General features: G+C 51.6%; 1 protein-coding gene across 1 annotated transcript in view; it reads right to left on the reverse strand.

The window, feature by feature from the left end:
- Positions 1 to 16,954: 16,954 nt before the first annotated feature.
- Positions 16,955 to 19,974, reverse strand: part of VPS53 (VPS53 subunit of GARP complex) — a 127,302-nt gene continuing 124,282 nt past the window's right edge. Inside the window, exons 20-22 of the mRNA XM_024565206.4 lie at positions 19,557 to 19,694; positions 17,626 to 17,730; positions 16,955 to 17,130 (exon numbers count right to left, since the gene is read on the reverse strand). Coding sequence (XP_024420974.1) covers positions 16,960 to 17,130; positions 17,626 to 17,730; positions 19,557 to 19,694 — 414 coding nt within the window. The 3' untranslated portion in view covers positions 16,955 to 16,959. The remainder of the gene's footprint in view (positions 17,131 to 17,625; positions 17,731 to 19,556; positions 19,695 to 19,974) is intronic.

Genomic DNA, 19,974 nt, shown 5'->3' on the forward strand with positions numbered 1-19,974 from the left:
GAGGACCTCGTCCGGTCCCACGTCCGGGCCCGTCCGGGCCCCCTCCCGGCTGCAGGTGGACACGGACACCACTCTCCCCGGGCCCCTGACGGCGCCTGTCCCGTCGTCCTGTCCCAGCAGGGCCCAGCAGGCGCCAATACCTCGAGCCCTGGCTGTCTGGGGAAGCCAGAGCAGAGCCCCGGCCTGCAGAGGCTTGGGGAGCCGGCCGAACCCAGCGAGCAAACAACTGGAAATTATTAATAGTTAATGCGCTTCGTATGGCTCTAGCCGCCTCTTGGCTCAGCAGGGCGGGCTCTCTGTCTCTGGCTCTCATTTCTGCCCCGCAGGAAAAGAGGGCCTACTCCGCTGATCCTCGGAGACTCCCGCGGAGAGACATCACTCCCCGGCCTGAGTGCCCATCTGAACAGGCTGTGGCCACACCAGGCCACCAGGGAGAGTCTGGGGTGGGCGAGCGGACTGGGACCTCGATGGAGATCGAGCTCAGCAGGCCGCCCACTGCTGTCTGAGGGACCATGGGCTCCCGGGTGAGGGCCACAGCTTTTCACTCCCAGGAGTCCCTGTCTGAAACCCGGACTGGGGGCTTCTCGCCTCGTTTTCAGTTCGACAGAAAGACCTATCTGAGTGGGAAGTCTGTTCAGTAGCTGCCAGCTGTAGACCTGGCTGTTCTCAAACCTAGAACTTTTTCTCTCAGAGACTTCCAAAATTAGCAGTAAATATTTAGTAAGTTCCCACCCTCAACCCCACCGCCACCCTAACCTGAGGGTTTTGGTGTGTGTTCCGCGAAGAGCCTCAAGCTGGAGCTGTGCCCAGACCTAGCCTGCAGGCACCCGCTCTAAAGCGGGGTGTGCCCAGGGTTGGGGGACTCTGCTGACTAGATAGGAGGCTGGCTCTGGCCCCCACCAGGGCGCTCAGTTGGCTGGCATGTCAGCTGGTAAACGAAAAGGTCTCAGGTTCAATTCCCAGTCAGGGCACATGCCTAGGTTGCAGGTTGGATGGGTCTGGGTGAGTTGGGGCCATGTGGGAGGGAGCGATCGATGTTTCTTTCTCACATCAGCGTTTCTCTTTCTCTCTCCCTAAAATCAATAAACTTCTCCTCGGGTATCCTTGGGTGAGGATTTAGAAGAAGGAGAAGAAGAAAAGAGGTGGCCTCTGTGTGTCCCCACAATGGCAGCCTCGTCTGTGTCCTGACAAAAACAAAGGGTACTTGTCCTGCCTGCAACCTGTCAGAGTCAGAATTTAGAGCAGGTAGATGTTAGAGATCTGTTGGCAAAGTTGGGCCCTCCTATCCTCCTCACTCATCATTGTCAGGTAAGAAAACAGAAAAGGGATTTGGCTTGCTCCAAGTCATACAGTTGGTACAAGGCGGCTGGCCTCAGACGATCCCCTCCACAGAGCTAGAACCTGGCACATGCCTGTGTGCCGACAGGGCGTCCATTCATTCAGGGCCCGTGGGAACAGTGCAGAATCACAGTCCAGACCAACGCGTAGTGCAAGGACGTACTCTAAGCAACGGGGCTCAGAGGCTGGGCTAACTATGCAGCTGTGCCTCCGGACCCTCGTCGATCCCACCGTCTGGACGTCCCAGGCCACCCCCAACCTGGGCATCACCAGAGGGATCAAAGTGCTTTTGGGGTTGTGGAGAGCATGGTCTGCAGGCCGTGGGAGGACCTCGTACCCTGGAGAGAATCTGCCCACTGGCATTCCCACGTAGACCCTGGGAGCTCTTCCCCGAGCCTGGCCAGGTAGGGAAAGGTATCCAGGAAGATGGCAGTTGCTCCAAGGGGGTGGTGGTGTTCACGGTCATCAGCCTGGAAGAAGTAGAGGACAAGACTGGGGAAGGTCACCATGTGAGGCCAGTTTTAGCCCCTCTTTGCAGTGTGGATTGTGGTGGAGAGATTGTGGGGAGGGATCACCCCACCTGAACCTGCTAAAACCCAGAGCCGGAGCGGGGGTGGGGGGTGGAGCCTGGCATTCCACCTGCTCAGGGGAGTTCTGAAGGGCTTCAATTATCCGTATTCTGACAGGAGAAGATCCAGAGACATCATAGCTGCCAAAGTGAGCAAGGAGACGTGAGGCTGCAAGCTTCAGAGGGTCCAGGCAAATCAAAGGGACACCTTTGGGGCACCCCTTTCTCCCTGGCACCGGGGTCATCACGCAGCTGGCCCGGGAGTTACATGGATATCTTGGCCCTTAAACTGGACCTAGGACATTCACACACCAACCTCCATCCTATGAAAGTTCTGTCTGATCCCGAAGAACGACGTCTCCCCAACTCCATCAGGCCTCAGGACAACTGCCAAGGAGCTTCGGAAGCATAAACTGATTGCCCACCATGGCCTCCCTCCTTACAGAGGAGCCCAGCACAGACTCGTGCGGTAGAAACTGTAGGGGCTTAAAGAGGACTCCAGCGCTGGGGCCCGACACAAAGAAGCAGAGGTGGGGACCATGGCTCCGCACACACTCCCACGGACCCGCTCAGCGCCCTCCCCCAACAACCTGCACCCAAGTCACCCTGCCTGGCTCCCAGAATTCTACAGAGCCACTGGAAAGATGGAGAGCCCCCTGATGGGTGTGGCTCAGTGGGTTGGGCATTGTCCCATAGAGGAAAGGTTGTAGGTTCCCTTCCTGGTCAGGGCACATGCCTGGGTTGCTGGTTGGATCCCCAGAAGGGGAGTGTATGAGAGGCAACCAATCCGCGTTCCTCTTTCACATCAGTGTTTCTCTCCTCTTTCTCCCTCCCTGCCCCTTCCTCTAAAAATAAATAAATACAATCTGTATTAAAAAAGAAAAAAGACAATGAGGAGAAACCGCAGGTGCGTTCAGACGGTTGTCGAAGAGCTCAGCAATAAGCCTGAGCTGACGGGGAGCTGCACGGGGAGCAAAGAGACGGCGGAGGGCGCTGTGGCCTGGCCGGGGATTCTGCCTGCCTGCGCCGGCCCCTCTGACCAGCCCAGGCCGTCCTGGTGGGGTTGCACAGGGGGTTGTCACAGCGGGAACCCTGCAACGTTCACCTGCCCACATGCTCTTCTCCGGAGGAGAGCGGGGGACTTCCTTTACGTGGGCGTGTTTCTCAGCCCTGAGTGAGTTCGCGTCTACTGCCGTCGTCTGGAAGGGCCCCATCCTCCTCCTCCATCTTATTCCAGATCGCTTTCCACCAGAAGTAGCTTTAACTCTAACTGAAACTAAAAACTCCAACTGTTGTCTGAAAGACAACAGATGCCACCTTTCCCACTTCCAGTGGGCCTTCTTCCGAAGAGCAGTGGGGGTGCACCTAGAAATCAGGGCTGAGCTACAGTGGGCGAGGCCACACAGCCAGGATGACCAGCGGCCTCTTCTCAAAGATGTCCTTTCAGAGTGGGCCATCGTCCCCCTGCCTGGATCACAGAGACCGGTGTCCTCCTAGGACTTGGCTTCCAGCTGGAGGCCTTTCTCAGGAAGGTCTGAGGAACAAAAGGCGCCTACCAATGAATGGCCATCCTGCATTTCCCTGTTTTCTGCACCAGATTAAGTTGGTGCCTGAAGGGGATTGAGTCAGACAAGAACAGGGCAGGACCCCCACACGGCTGCTGCGTACTGTTCCGGAACAGCTTGTCTTTAGTCAGCTCTGCCAGGCAGCGGATTAAAAACCCTGCCGGCTCCAGCGCTGGCTCCCAGCCTGGGCCTGTGGCACCCTGCAGTCCCAGCGCCCCCACCGGCCCGAGTGCTGGGAGTCACAATGCAGGGGTTAGCCTTAGCACTCAGCCAAGTCCCTCCATTCCTTCCAGTGCACCCATGTCACCCAAAATACTTTGAAGAAATAGAACTTCATTTTGTTTCCTTAAGTATTTTAAGATTAAAGTTATAGCCCTGGCCAGGTGCTCAGTTGGTCAGAGCATCACCTGGATGTGCCAAGGTTGCAGGTTCCATCCCCCATCAGGACACATACAAGAATCAACCAGTAAACGCATAAATAAGTGGAACAACAAATCGTTTCTCTCTCTCTCTCTCTAAAATCAATAAAAAAAAATTTTAAATCAATAAATTTTAAAAAAGATTAAGGTTGTAGTTTTCAAAGAACACTGAACGGGAACTACCATGTTCAACAGAGAAAGGAGCTGAATTAAAAAGACGAGCTCCACCACCACGCAGCCCCCGGGAGCCTGCGCACGCCGAGCCCCTGCGCTGCCAGAGGTGGCGCGGATCATACGGAGCCAAGGACGCCAGTGTTGGGCTCCGCGGTTCTGGGCGAGGTGGGCCCGAGCGAGCATGACCAGCTCCTTTTCTCACCTCTCAGGTGGGAGACCATCAGCTCAGGTGGAGAGATGAGATCTAGCCCAGCCCAGCTGGCGACAGTAACCCAGATCCCAAATGCAGCTCAGGGTAAAGTCAGGCTGATGTCCCTGTGTGGGGAACCCCATGTGTGACCCCAGTCAAATACAAGCTCCACCCTCGAGGCCTCCTATTTGTAAGCTGAGAGCTGTTTTCCCAAATGCTCCCTGGTTACACAGAACAGGGCCGTGGCCTCTGCAAAATAAAATCCAGATGGGATTTTGCACAGAGCTGGGGCACGTGGCCTCCTTGGCACCGCACCCGTGCACTTGCACCCCTGGCTCCCTTCTGCATTTCGCACTGGACAGGGCCTTGCAGCCCAGAAAAAATGGCCTTTAGTTGAGCAATTGATGTTAAGACCCTTGGCTTCTTGGCTGACAGGCGTTTCAGAAGGCTGTGCTGTCATTTTCCCTGGGGAACAGGTGGCTGCTCCGCACAGCCACACTCCAAAGGCTGCCTCCAGGCTCCATGGACCCCCTGGGATTCGGGTCTGTAGGGAAGGGATGGAGAAGGGGAGCCCATGAAGGAGGGGGCCCAACCGCGCCACAACGACGGCCTGACCCGCTGTGTTCTTGGGGGAGCCGTAGCCCCGAAGTGCGCTCCTCTCCTGCCCCAAATTCAAAGCAGGGTACACAGGGGGAGGAGGCGGCTGTGGTTTGCCGCTCTGTACTGTGGGGAACTCCCGATACTTGCTGAAGGCATTTACATGCCTTTGAAAAGTGTTTTGCAGTTTTGAGTCTTTCCTGAAAATTAGCCAGGGGTGGGGAAAGAACTTGGGGTGAGCAGAGAGGTACAAAGAAAAACTGTGTCTCATGCTTTCCCAGACCATATTGGCTGGGGAGTGGGGGTGGGAGGCATGGTTAACTGGAATTTTATTCCCTCTTGCCCCCAACCACTGACAAGTATTTCTGGAAATCTCTGAAGGGGTCTCTCATATGGTCGTAAATAAATCTGGTTGTGCACACGGGAATGCCTGCTATTAATTTTCTGTTCATTCCCCTGCCCCACTGTGCCAGCTTCTGGTTCTGCTGTTACATGACAATGTCTCATCATGGCCCTGCGACAGGCTGTCCTTGCTGAGACCCCGGTCAGCTCCACCGGGCCTGTAGGAGAGGCTGCAGCTGTGCTGCTGGGGGCCCCACTCCTCTGCCCCATGCCAGGCGCTGCCCACAGCCCCAGGCACCGCTGCTGAGACTGGAGGGGGGGTGCAGGAGCCTGAGCTGGGCTGCTGCCTGCAGCTGAGTGCCTCTCACCCCTCCTGGTCACGTTCATAGGGTGGTCCCGCAGCAGGGTGGCTTCCTTTAGGCCTCCCTCCCACCTTAGGGAACCCTGCAGGGAAAGGCCAAGAGATAAGTAGTAAAACAAACAAAATCCTCTTTGAATTCCAAATCCCTGTCCCCTTAGCCAGGCCCGTCCTTCTGGCCCCTTCTCCTAATGCACACGGCCGCTGGCTGTTCTCCTTTGGTACTGGTAATGGGTGTCGTTTTGTGACGATGGACCCCGTACTAAAGGTGAATGCCCTGTTCATTTTTTAAACTAACTCAATTTAGTTCATAGGCCTCTGCTTTGTCTCGAAGTGGGAAAACTGACTTGCAAATTCAGTGTTGTTTCTTATCTTCTGGGAAATAATGGTTCTGGGTAATGACTACTCTTGTCCTTCCTGTTTGCCCGGTGGCATCTGGGGAGGCTTATGTAACATGGTGCAGCAGGCTGGGGTGTCTGGTGGTGCCTGGGTCCCTGGGCACATTCCCACCCGTCGGGCTTCTGTGAGGTGTAGCTTGTTCTGTGTGGCCATGGAAGGCCATCCTCGGCTGTGGAAGCCCGTATGCCAAATGCTCTGCATCCTGGTTGCCCCAGCTTATGGTCTCTTCCAATGAACGGGCCCTTGTACTGCTTCTGGGGGCTCAGGGAGCTTGGGAGCCACTTCCTGCCCATGACGGGATGAGAGCGCACTCTCGCTTACTTAGGCCCGTCTGGCTGGACAGCCTTCTCAGGCACTGCAGTGCCTTGCTGCACACAGGACTCTCCAGGGGACCTGCCGTTTCCTGCGGTAATTGCTGGGAGCCAGGCAAAGGCTTCTAGACCAGGATTCCCTCATATTTATGGGGGGGTCTCTTATCTCGGGGCTCAGCCCAGAGTGGTGGGGTTCTGGATATTTTTCTCAGGGGCCTGCCAGCTTTTAAACCATGTCATACACACCCTGTGGTTTTTCCTAATGCTGGTCCTTTTTTTTTAATGGAAAAAAAATGTTGAAGTCGAAATTCACTGTCCCTATGCTGACGGTGTGGACTGTATGCAAAGTCCTCCCTAATTTTGGCTCTTCATTGTTAAAGGCACACTTTTATTTCTTTGTCCTCAACTGAGGCCTTATTTTCACTGCTTTTAGAAACAGAGGAAGGGAGAGAAACATTGATGTGAGAGAGAAGCATCAGTTGGTTGCCTCCTGTATGCTCCCAGACTGGGGATCGAACCCACAAGCCTTTGGTCATGGGACAAAGCTCCAGCCGACCGGGCCGCACCGGCCAGGGCAAAGGCACATTTTTAGACTAAGGAACAAAACCAAAGTAAAACATCCCAGTCCTCTTGCATTGACAGCCCTGGATCTCCAGCCTATTTTCTCTCCTCTCGAATCACAAAAGTCTTCACAGGAGTTCGGAAGCTAACAATTTAATCTTTATACCATCGCCACCGGAGGACGGTGCATATGACACTTTGCCTTCTGCTGGAGTGATGGGGAAGGGGTAGAGGAAAAAAAGAATAGGAAAGATGCCCAGGCTAACACCAAACTAGTACCTCTCTGCACGTACAAAGGCTGGCCATTGCTTTCATGAGCAAACCAACAAAGCACGTCCTCCAGGAGCCCCGACTTTGAGGGAAGCCACAGGGCTTTTGCTCAACAAGAAGGCTTTCTTGCAGCAAGACACAGCTCTGGTTGGGTCACATTTGGCTTTGTGCAATGAAAATGAACGGGGGACTTCCGCTTACTGGGTTTCTACAGATAGAGCTGCAACTACATCCTCTAGAGGTCAAGAAGCGAGTGAGGACGTGGCGGGTGGCAGTGCGCAGCAAGACCGTGTCCACAGAGGGCGTTTGGCAAGAGCTAGGAACACTTCCGCTGTGTACGTCCTTCATCTTGTTAAGCAGGACAGTCCTAGGGGGTGTCCTGCACAAAGGTGAGCACGAGGAAGCCAGGATGCCTACAGAAAGATTTTCACTCATGATGTCTTTAATAGCCAAAACAATGAAAGGCACCTATTTATACATTGATAGGAGACCTGCTAAATAAACAGGTGTATCTGAACTATGAAACACCATGCAGTCATTAAAAAGAATGAGTAGACAGTTGGTTAGAGTATTGTGACAATATGGCAAGGTTGCAAGTTTGATCCCTGGTCAGGGCACATACAAGAATCAATCAATAACAAATTGATGTTTCCCTCTCTCTCTAAAATCAATCAATCAGTCAATAAAGAATGAGTAGATCTATATATGCTGAGGAAAAAGATGTCCAAGGTATTTTGTTTAGCTGCAGAAAAATATGCAAATATGCTTAATGTTAAGTGTTTGCAAAGTGCCCCTGCCCCACAGCAGAGACACAGAGAAAGTCTGGAAGGAGAGTAGGACCTTGGATATATTTCCATATTGGTTCGACTTCTTAACATGAATACTTATATTGCACTTTAAAAATTAGTGTTACTATTGCAATATTTTATAAGGCAAAGACAAGTAGAAACAGCAGTGCAGAAATACTCAGAACCATCGGTGTTCGGTTCTGAGTGAGGAGGAGGCCTGGGGGAGGGAGGGTTCCACCAGCTCTTTCTGAGAAATGCTCAGAGCCCCGAGGAACTCGGTGGCCCGGCCCAGAGACCATGCAGAAGGGCTTCCGCGGGCTGAACTCCACCTCTCAGGCCTTCCTGGGAAGGAGACTCTTGATTTGCTGGGGCAAGATGGATTTTTTATTTGATTTCCACGACTGTTGTGTGTGTAATCATTCATAATTAAGAAAACTTCTTCTGATTAACTACCCACATTCACTGACAAAGAGAGCTGAGACTGAGGAACTTGAAAAGGGAGTTGGTACCACGTACAGACAGGGAATTCCAGGAAGGGAGTTGAGTTTAGCGGGAGATGTTACATATGATCTAATGATGGGACAGAAGGGGCCTGGAGTCGGATGGGGGGGAAGGAAGAGAACTAAAAACCTGAGAAACCTCAGGAGGCTCAGCTGGCGTTTACTATTCTCTGAAGGCAGCTGGAGCGGAAACCACAGGGGAACTAGGACCTGGGGGCTTGACCACCTCGAGGCTCAGAAGGACAGGAAAATTAGTGAAGGAGACCAAGAAGTATTGGAGCCAAGAAAGCAAGGTATCCAAGGAGTTAAGAGGGAATTCCTAGGGCGAGGGAAGACTCATCAAATAACGCAGAGTGCAGTGGGAATAAAGTTCAGAAGAAGGTCATCAGTGGCTTTCAAGAGAAATTTCTGGAAGGCAGTTGAGATGGATGCTGAATAAGAAGAGAGAAAGCATGAATGGGAGGAATGGAGGTGGTGGCCGTAGACCTCCTCTGAAATGGGAACAAAGGCCACGAGGAAAGCCCCATGGGGACTGGGAGCCTGAGGAAAGTGTAAAGAACCATGCAGATCAGCAGACTGAGCAAGGGGAAATGGGGGCGGGCTCTAAGGCGGAGGAGGGAGGACTCCAGGGAAGGGGAGACATGCCGAGGGTCAGGCTGAGTTCAGAGGGGGATGTGCCAAGCTCCCTTAGATTTTGCCAGTCATCTTTCTTTCTTTCTTTTTAAAAATATTTTATTTATTTATTTTTAGAGAGAGGGGAAGAGAGGGAGAAAGAGAGAGAGAGAAGCATCAATGTGTGGCTGTCTCTTTCGCCCCCTCCAGTGGGGACCTGGCCTGCAACCCAGGCATGTATCCTGATGGGGAATCGAACTGGCGACCCTCTGGCTTGCAGGCCAGCACTCAATCCACTGAGCCACACCAGCCAGGACACCAGACAGTTTTCATAGTGACCAGGCAACAAGTGATGGAAATTCTCAGGGCCTCATTTTCCCATTGCTGAAACAAGGGAATCTGACTTAAGTTCTAAAAACAAATGAACCAACATACCACCCAATGTGGATGATGCAACACAGAGCTTCCTACCTAGAGAGCTGGGCTGCTGCCATTGTGCCCAGCAAATGCCCACATCGGTCCCTTAGCCCTGGGGCTGTGGGAGGTACGGGGTGCCCTGGAGCGGCCACAGTCCCCAGGCCCGTGGCCTCTGGCCCAAGCAGCCTCTACAACTGATTTCCCAAGGGAGAGGCCACGGGAATACAAATGTTACAGTTTTCCTGTTCCGGGGATGAAAGGTTGGGAGGCATTGCATACAGACATGCATGCCCACAGGTTTAAGATTTGGGGCTCGTGGGGGTTTCAAAAGCAGGATGGGCTTCCTTTCAAATGTTGCCCAAGCCCCCTCTGCCGGTGCCAGTTGCACTGCTTTGTCCTTAGAACACGGCGGCCCCGTACCGGGGTGGGGGCGGGCTCCTGGCTTTCTGTTCTTCCGAAAGGCAGCCAGGACCAACCCAGGAGGTGGCCCTCAGGGCTGCCAGAGCAGGAGGTGGCTCACAGTTCAGGTGTGTTGCTGAAAGGGTGGTGAACTTCAATGACGCAGCGCTCCTTCCTGCCCACAGGGGACACTACCAAACCTCTCGTTCAGAAAACCACGTGCATAAGCTGTTACAGAGGGCAGCGCCTTCCACACCAACTTTGCGGAAAACTGGAATTCTTCAGGGGTGTTTCGGTGGGCGAAGGAGCTCCACGAAAGTTTGATTCTAACTTCCCTTTAAGAATGCATATTTTAAACCTATTCTGAAAATGGAACATTCAAAACTGTAATAACACAACAGGCATCAAATGTTTAAGATGAGAAAGACCCTCTTTGTGTTAACGTGGGCCGCCAGGGCTGTTTGGGTCCATGGCAGCCTCACAACAAAGGGTCCTTGTCACATCTGTGTGACTGAAGAGTATCTGGACTTGAAAGAAAGACTGTTTAAAAACAAAAGAAAACAAAAGCTATTTACAAATTCTCAGCTGAATTAAATCATGACTTCTCTATTCTATGTAACCAAAGAAAGACACAGAAATAAATTGGATGCTGGAGATTGAAAATACATAAATTCTCATCCACAAACTTAGATTTAAAATGCTTTCCACTACCCTGACCTGTGTGGCTCAGCTGGTTGTCATCCCACGAAGCAAGGGGTTGCCACCCGTCAGGGCGCATAAGGGAGGCAGCCGATGGATGTCTCTCTCTCTTTCTCCCTCCCTTCTCCTCTCTCTAAAATAAATAAAATCTTTACAAAATAAAATATTAAAAAGTAAAATGCTTTCTACTTACTGAAATAGTTTCAGTGTGCTTACCGATTTGCTTTGAAAGATATCTGAACTCATAAAATACATAAAATATTTCAGTCTCTGTAATGCGGTGTCTCCTACATTTGAAAACCACAGGTATAGGGCAAGGAGCCAGACGATGGCCTGAGACCTGAGCCAAACCCTGGCCCAGCCGCTGGGGAGCCCCGGAGCCCTGGGCGTGTCATTGGCCCTCCAGGCCTCCAGGTCCGTATCTATGAAACGCAGCCACTCATCCTACTCACTCAACAGGGGTTTCTGTCTGCTCGGATATCACAACGCATCCAAGAGGCAATAAATATCCATACCAGTGCCCTCCCCTCCCCCCAACCCCGCTGTGCCCCCAAGGTGCACAGATAGCCCTGACCGACTCAGACCTCTCAGTCCCTCTCTTGATCAAAGATATTAATTGCCTGCGTGCCAGACAGTTGCTGGGCAGCTGCTAAGGCCCAGGGCTAAACCAACTTGACCTTGACTGCTATCAGGGCCCTCCTCTGACAACAGAGCCAGCTGACACTTGGGATCCTGTGAGAGCAGTGCCAGTGATGTGACAGGCGGGCGTAGGAGGTTGTGGGAGCGTCTGTGTGTGAACGCATGCTTTCTTTAGGCAACATTTGGTATTTTTCCCATTTGCCTGCTAAAGCTCTTCAGTGGCTGCTCCAGTAGCCCCATCAGAGTCACTCATTTGTAACGAATTCTTGGAATGCGGTCTCTCTAGCAGCTAGCGAGTACGCACCCCCTCTCCGCAAAGTGCCTTCCTTTTCCATCAGCACAAAGCCAATAAGCAGAAGAAGCTTGAGTTTCTCGCCATTCCACCTTGTACCCCCTGAAAGTTGCGATCCACTTTGCAAATACTTTTCTTGGCTCCAGAAGTCGAGGGAGGTTTGTTGAGAGCTGATGTTAATGTCTCACTTGTTGCAAAATTACCCCAAAACAGGAGGAGACTGGCAATTGTGCAAACTCCATTTGCTTACTGAGCAGAAGCTACCAGAGTCCTCAGATGAAGTGACAGACATTCCTAGGGGACAAGGCATTAGCAATTTTCACTTTAACATCACTCCAGCGTCCAGCTTGCTCTCCATCACCAACCCAAAGGGGATTGGAAGAGCCAGATGAGTCCTTTCCAGCTGATTACAGGGAGTCTGCCGGCCTTGGGAAAGCTCGAAACTTCTCTGAACGGCAACTGCAAAGTTATCCAAATAGCTGGTGAAGACTTCCCAGCCTGTCCCAAGAAAATCTTGCTTAGAATTTTTTGGGCATTGTAGATTTAAAAAAAAAAAGGGTGCAGTCAAGAATTTTGTCCCTGCCAGGAACGGCCACTTGGAAGTCTGGTCTGTGGATACCATATTAGAAAGAGTTTTTTTTGGAAGGAAGTCTTCAGCAACCCTCCTAATTTGCATTCAGAGGAAACATGCCCCATTTTCCACAATGGGTAGGCCAGCCAACACCACCAGGAGGGAGGAAGCTCTCCTCTCAGAGCCTGCAAGTTTATCCATAAATGTTATGGAAATAGCAGCTTCTGGGGCAAGAGGAATAGAGGATGGAGAGTCTTTTAAAACTCTTGGATAAGTTGGTAACACAATCATGTTCTAAAAAGGCAAAGACTAGTTACCGTGATGTTTGCTGCGGATGCAGCCCACACACAGCAGCAGGTACATTGTTACCTGGGCGTTTTGTTCAAGCCCCCCGGGGAAGGAAAGTTCCTCCACTGCCTGGTGTTGTATACCAGCCTGACGTATGGGTCAGGATCTGCAAATGACCATGAACTTATCACGTCTTACACTGCTGCACGGCCTACAGAGCATGTGCATGCAAGCCGGTCTTGTGGGCCCTTCACAGCCCTGTTGACTATAATCCCCTCTCACAGATTGAAAACTGAGCCTCAGAAGGCCAATGGCTCGCCCAACATCCGAGTGCTGCAACCGGACCCAGAGCCCGGGTGTTCTTCAGAAGTCTCCGATCCTAGGCTGCTTTTGTTTCAAATGGACACATTCTTCTTGTCCCCTTGCTCGCGCCCAGTTACAGAGGTGAGGAAGGAAACCTCACAGGTAAATCATCTCGCACTGTTCTTCCCGGTGGGCTACATGGAAGCATTTCTTTTCTCACTGGATGGATCCCTGCCTGCCCTGCCGAAGTGGGGAGCTGGTGAAAATGAAGGATGGAAACTGGGTAATGATCTCGAATCCAACCTCCTGGAAGCGCTGCACCAGATTTTTCCACTGCTGGAAGAACCACCAGACTTCCCAAAAAGTTCACTGCAGAATGCCCACCCAGTTATTAAGGAAACGGGATTAACTTAACTGCGTACAGGAGAGGAATCCCTTCGGCAGTCACATGGAAAAGCAGGCTGCGATGGGAACGGTGAGGTGAAGGGAACGTAAACAGGAGGGAGATTCAGGGTGCAAGGTTTCCAAATCAGCAGCAGAGCACTTCATACATATTTGCAGAGAGGGCTTCCACCGCAGTGGGGTGTGCCAGGACCTCGTGAGGAACACCGCGGTGAGCTGTGCGCTGCTTCCTCAGGAGGCAGGGGAGGGGCACAGCGTCGCAGGGGAGAAGGGCAGACGCCCGGAGGGGAGGGGAGCCCGAGGTTCACGGGCTTGCTAATTCTTTCCAATACGGTCCACTCTGTTTTCTGTCAACGGTAAGGAAATACATCCTAGCAAACGACACCCAGTAATGCTTTAATTAACTGTAGTATTTCATGCTCCAATATGCACCAAGAAATTACTTCCAGATGGGGAAAATGAAAGCTATTTACACGAAAAAGCAATCTCTTTAAGGAAATGGATACCTCCCAGAGGTACAGAGCCACAGAGAACTTTGAGGGTCCGGGAGGCTATCTATTCTGATAGCTACTAGGACGAGACTGGGAGTTTTATTTACCGTATGAAACCCAGCAGCACTCTCTGCATGCCAGCTCTTCGTGTGCTCCCGTTCCCGAGGCGTTGTTTAAGTGGCCTGATGCAGTTCTCATCATTTTATTTTTAGCAATCTCACTCGGAATGGACAAGAAGTGTGAAACGCCTGCTTTCACCCTCAAGCAAGCTCGTTATTTTGGAGATTTCTCTTCCTAGGGAGAGGGATGACATTTCCAGCTGTGGGTTGCGGGCATTTTCCCTTGCTGGTGTATCCTTCCTGGCACTGAGCAAGCGGCCTCGGACCTGCTCGCTCGCACCATCTGCCCATCACTGTCTCACTGGTCCCTGGCAGTCTGCTCAGTCCTGGTGGGTTTGTGCTGAGGAGTCACCGAGGCACCCTTTTCTGGGTGGTGGGCAGGTCCTACGTACTGGTTCTTTGTTCCTCAAGAGAGGGAGGAGTGGTGGCAATTAGCCTCAACACCAGAACTGAATTAGGAGGTCAAAACACCCTGTTCTTTGTGGTTCCCTGTGATGGTCCAAACAGGACTTTCTCCAGCCTGGGCGCCCTCAGCTGGCTCTCAGGAAGTCTGTTCATAATAAAAGCAGAAGTAAACTAGTTGTCAATTGTAAATTACCAGTATTTATTTTTACCACATAAAGTGACTTCAAACTTTTCGTTAAGGGCTACAGACACTTGGAGGAATGAACAATATCAATAACAGAGTTGTTAGCTACCGTTTTAATCAATGTCTGCTCCTTTACATGCTATTTCAAAGTGACAGTAATAAATAAAACTTCTTTTGGGGCTCATCAAAACAGGAAGAATCTTAGGAGTATGAGGACAGCCCATTTTCTGGCATCATCCCTACTATCAACACAAGTTTGAAAGGAAAGCTGCTGCCCACCAGCAAAGAATCCTCACCACGCTGGGTACAGTTCAATCGCACAGGACGTTCACTTGCTTACAGCGCCGGAAAAAAAACACGTTTACGAAAATGTGCTACAGGAACCGTTCAATAAAGCAAATTTCTCTCTATTGCAGTGGTTCTTAACAAGGAGTAAATGTTACAATCACCAACGGAACTTTTCAACCTCCATGCCAGGACCCCTCCAAAACGCAGCCCCTCCAGGCACCTGTGTTTGCCCAGAGCCCCAGGTGGTTCTGATGCAGGCCCTCAGCTCTTACAGGATGCACAGGAGCACTCAGACGCCCTCAATGAGACATTTAACACACAACTCCTGCTCACACGCACTGACTCCTCCGAGATTACAGACGCTGTAATAAATCAAGAGAGCAACTTCCCTGGCGGTGACCACCAACCTGCAGGAAACAGGGCTTGACATCTCAATGCCATTATGGAGACATCCAGAAAATGACTCCCTACAAACCAACCAGAAAGAGAGTGAGTCTGCAGACACCGAGAGTGACGAGAACCAGGTGCGGCTGCCCACGGGTTTCCCAGGGCCGTGACCAACGCCTGCGGTGACTGTGCCCTTTGGAGACACTGCCCCTTCCTGCACAAGCGCAAGAACTGGCGCAGGGTCTGTAACTTCACCTGAGCGAGGTGGGCACGGTGAAGCCCACCTGCTGAGCTGCCGGGGCTCTCTGCACCCCCTCCCCACCCTGCCTGCACTTTTCCTCCTTAGCCATCTTTTCCTAATCGAGCTCAGCTAAAGGCTACACCTTTTCTTCCACCACTTATTTTCTTCTCGGTGTTCTTGAGTCTGAGATGCTCAACACATGAGTCAGATGGACCAGCAAGAACAGGCTGGAGGCGGATGAAGAAACGAGGCCCAGGATGACGGCCGGGGCCAGTGGGCTGAGTCTGGGTGAAAGGCGGATGGACAGGGACGGGGATGCTGTGGAGTGGTTATAGCGGGAAGACAAGAAGGGGAGAAATGGTCAGTTTCTGGTCAGATTGCCAAGCCTTGGAGTTTCCTGCTGTATCGCTGTCACAAGTTTCACGAATGTTTAGGGAACCTCCTCTACGCTGAGTGCTATGTGATGCCCCAATTTTATCCTGAGGCATGCTCTGTAAAAAAACTCCACCTTCCTCCTTAGCGCGCGCCCTACCTGGCCAACAAATTGTTCACAACTCCTGAACAAATGCTGAGGCTGCCAGTCACCAAGGCCACAGTCAGTTACCGGAGGCTTGGTGTGCAGGGAACCCGGGGAACTCTGTAACCCGTAGTCCCGATGCAGGACAGTGCGCGAGGACCAATGCGGCTCTGAGAGGCCCGTGTCTCCCGCACCGCTGCGCTGGCCCGGAGCCCACAGTGGACGGGACGGACGGCCAGGCGACCTTCTGGACTGTGCCTACTCTGAGTTTGTACAGTGGGCATTCTGTTCCTGAGGACCCATGGGGCTAGCTTCTTTTTCATTAGTGATAAAGTAATGTCATTCTGGCACCGCACCTCCTTTGTCATTTTCAGATAATTCTGCAAAGTACTCTGGATTCGAAAATGGGTGCCTGGGAGGGGCATTAGAGGGTAGAAGCTTCCTGGGCTGTCTCAGAGCTTCATCTGAGGAGAAAGCCTAGAAACTCTTTTCTAGGAAAACCTCCTGGTTCCCCTACACGGAAGGCAATCCCTCCCCTAGAAGTCAGGAGCAGAATGGGAGGAAATAACCTTACGTCAGGCAGTGAGTGTGCCAAGCTCAGAACCCTCTCCCCCAGGCAGATGCGGGGCTGCCCCGCACCCTGGCCAGGAGCCCACGGCACAGATGGCACCTGCTTCCAAGGCCTCGCATATGCAGTTCTGCGTGGGAGACACAGAGGAAACCTTCCGTTGGATGTACATCCACAGCGAATTGGAGACTCATGAGAAATGAGAATACAGGGATAACTTGGCCAAGTCGGAAAGGACCAGAAACAAAACAGGTACCAAAACTGGGATTCGCTCGGGAGAGCGTTCCCGCTTCCACTTCCCTCATAGAGGAAGACTGGTTTCCTACACCTGTGACCTGCTGCTTCAGTAACGCGGGCCCTGAGAGGCAGCCTCAAACACCGGAAGGGCGAGACCCAGGCTTGGTCACCCACGCTGCCTGGACAGGTGCACAGCAGGGAAGAGGGCCACATGCTAGGGGGTAGACAGCAGAGGGAGGGAGGCGACACTGAGAGCAGCTCAATGCCACAGTGTCGGGCAGGGGCCTCGCGCCCAGTGCTGCCTCTGCTGCGGGAATGGGGGGCTATCGAAACTGCCTTTTTGTAACCGGGCCCTCAGCTTGGCTTCTCCGATTAGTGCAGGGATTAAAACAGGGCATGGCAGGGGCACACTAACAATCCAATGTCCCAAGAAGTTTCAAGATCCATAACTGAGAGGGTGAGCGCGGGAGAGGTGGGGGCTTCCAAGGAGCTGGGTGCTGAGGGCTGCTGGCCAGTGCTCCTACAGTCTCTTTTTAATTAGTTTCTCCAGTTTGCGGATGCGGGATGATTCCTGTTCTGGCGTGGGAGCCAAGAGGGACAGTGAGCTGGAACCTTCGGGCCCCGAGGGCGGGGTGGGGAGCCTCTGGCGGAAGAGTTCCAGCATGCTGCTCTGCTCGCTCCTCTTCAGCCCCTGAGGTCGAAAGGGAAAGGAGCACTGTGAGAAGTCTGGCCCCAGGAAGGCCCCAGGGGCAAGGGCAGCACCTGGTGTGCTCCTAGCTGAGGCCCTGCAAACAGCACAACTGGCCTGGGCTGAGGATTAACACTTTCTTCATGGGGAGTTACAGGCCCTGGGCAGTAAGTAGCCTGGGAGAGAAGTGGAGGAAGAAAAACAGGAAATAGGGGAGGAGAGAAAGAAGAACTGGAGAGGGAAGAAAGGACAGGTAAACCGGGTGGGGGTGGGGAAAGCAACGATCTTCATTCCATCCCTTCCCCTGAGCAGATGTTCTTGCTGGGCGGGGAGGTAATCAGGGAGTTCACACACCTGGAGCCCCTTCACAAGGCTGCAGCGCTGGGCCAGGCATGTGCACTTTGAGAAAGCTCCCGGGGCCCATGTCCCACCCCCCAGTTAGGAACCACTGAGTGTGAGAAGGCTGTGCTTGGGGACAAAACGAGACCCCGAATTGACCTTCATGTCCAGTATCTTCTGGAAGGTTTCTGTGTTGCAGTCCGAAAGGAGTTTGATGTAGTTGTCAACAAACACCACTGAGGGTTCGTGAGGGGCCATCACCACCTACAAGGGGGAGACGGGAGCAGGCTCTCAAGGAAAGCTTGTGGTTGGAGGGCCAGCCTCGCCCGCAGGCCACCCACTGAGCAGACTCGGCAGAACGTCCTTAAGCGGCAGCCATCTCAAAAGCACACGGCCTATTTCATCTCGAAATTCACTCAGAGCAGTTTCCTAAATTTCCTGAATCATAAGTGTCACCTGGATTGCTTTTCAAGTGCAGATTCCTAAGTCCCTCCTCTGAAGATTCTAATTCTGAGGGCCGGGGTGGAGTCCCAGGTGATTTTTAGAACATCAGGACCATCTCAAACTGTGTTAGAGGGGCTCCTGTTTGAGACACTTCGTGGTTTTGTGGTACCTGCTCCTGTGTCTCGACATATCATTATTCCTGAGGACTGGGCAGCAAACGGCACTGATTTAAGTAGATTTTTGTCAAAAACAAAAACCCCAAAGCTGCCTCCCTCTTTTCCAGACTTAAAATCTGGAACTTCATTTAACTACACCCAAGTAATACAGAAGCAGAAGGAAAGGAACACACTCCTTGCGTTCATTTCCATTTGCGTTTGAAATGCAGCGTCTGACTTTCTTCCTCCAGCAGACTGGTTTTGTTTTGAATTCCTGAGCATGTAACTCAGAACGGCAAGGAGTAGTTCACTCAGAAATTCTCTGCAGAGATGTCTAAATGTCATTCTCCCATTTCAAAGTACAAAATTCATGAAACAAAGATGAAGTCACATTTTTTAAATAAACATAGAACTTTAATGACTTTCTTTCTGAGCAATTCAAATTTACTCAAGATTATTTTTCTGTCTGGGAATAAAATCAAGATGGTTTCAGCACGTGTTAACTATCACGCTAATCTGGGAAAACTGGTGTTAATTATTTCATAAATATTTGTACCTAAGGTACAAATTCACTAAGGGGAATATTTTATTAGAAAACATGGAGAAAATATACGTTATTTGTGAAAAGTTAAAAAAAAAAAAGAGAGAAAAATTCTGTGCAGATAATTCCCAAACTCTGCTCTCCTCCCCAGTGAGGAAACCAGCTGCAGAGGAAGCTGATTACCAGGCTGCTTCCCGTTTTTTCAGCCCTTACCTGGTCCCACCTGTCTCGGGTCACATGCCTACTTTTTCCTCCCGCTACCATCAGAGTCATTCTGTTTGGGAGAGAGAGCTGTCACCCTGCAGACCTTGGATTTTTAGTGCTTTCATGATGGTTCCATTTATCTTCTATTTTCTCCCAAATAGGCCCCCTTGCTTCTCAGCAAGCACAGGTGAGAATCAGATGTAGCGGGCCTAACACTTCAGACGTTTGCAACATCACCCCACGTATGATATTTTGTTAAATGGGGCTTTAGAAAACCCGTTCGCTGATTAGCGTTCGCTGATTAGAGTCAGTTACCAAAACATCTGTTTGGAGCTCCTGTAAGGTTGCAGAGTTTGGAAAGCCCAAGGGGCTTATGCGGAGGGAGTAACTGCCAGTTGGGCTGGAAATGCCCCTGAGAAGCAAAGAGACCCCTGACTTAGACACTGAGTCAGCCACAGAGGCAACCCTACCAAACCTCCAACTTTGGCCAAATCTTATTACAAGAGAACCCTATTACAATGAAGAATTCATTTGTCAGGAAGATTTACTGACCCCCAAAGAACTGTCCACTGATTCTCAACAATGTCAGATGAGGCCCAAATCTGGTCCTGCCAGAGAGTGTGGACAGCCCTTTGGGACTGGAGGGGGTAGGCCCTAATCTGTCATTTCAAAACCAGTACTCCTTGGAATAGGCAACCAGGCGACCAGCCCCCTTAACAGAAGCCCAGCGAAGACACAAGCCCCACCTTGAGTATCATCTCTGCCCGGGTCATGCCTTTCACGACAATCTTAGTGTAACTGGCGGGTGCTTTCCTCACCACCTGTGAGCCAATGGAAGGCAGGTCGAGCAGGACCATCTTCAGGGAATGGGTGTCCAGCAGCAGCTGTGGGAGCAAAGCGGAACATTACTAGCCACTTCCTATGGACACAGCACCTAGTATACCCATGCTGATTAATAACAACATTTTCCTGATTTTAAATGCATGACATTCGCACTGGAGGAAATTTGGAAAATAAACGTTAGTTATAATTCCTATTACCCAGGAAAAAATAACAAGAAGCCACAGTAAATGTGGTATGATTCCTACTAGTCAGTGTGTGTATAAAACCCCCTAGAATTATACTGTATATAGTTTTATGACCTGTTCCACTTAATATATGACA

Source organism: Desmodus rotundus, chromosome 9, assembly GCF_022682495.2.
Source record: "Desmodus rotundus isolate HL8 chromosome 9, HLdesRot8A.1, whole genome shotgun sequence".
NCBI lineage: Eukaryota > Metazoa > Chordata > Mammalia > Chiroptera > Phyllostomidae > Desmodus > Desmodus rotundus.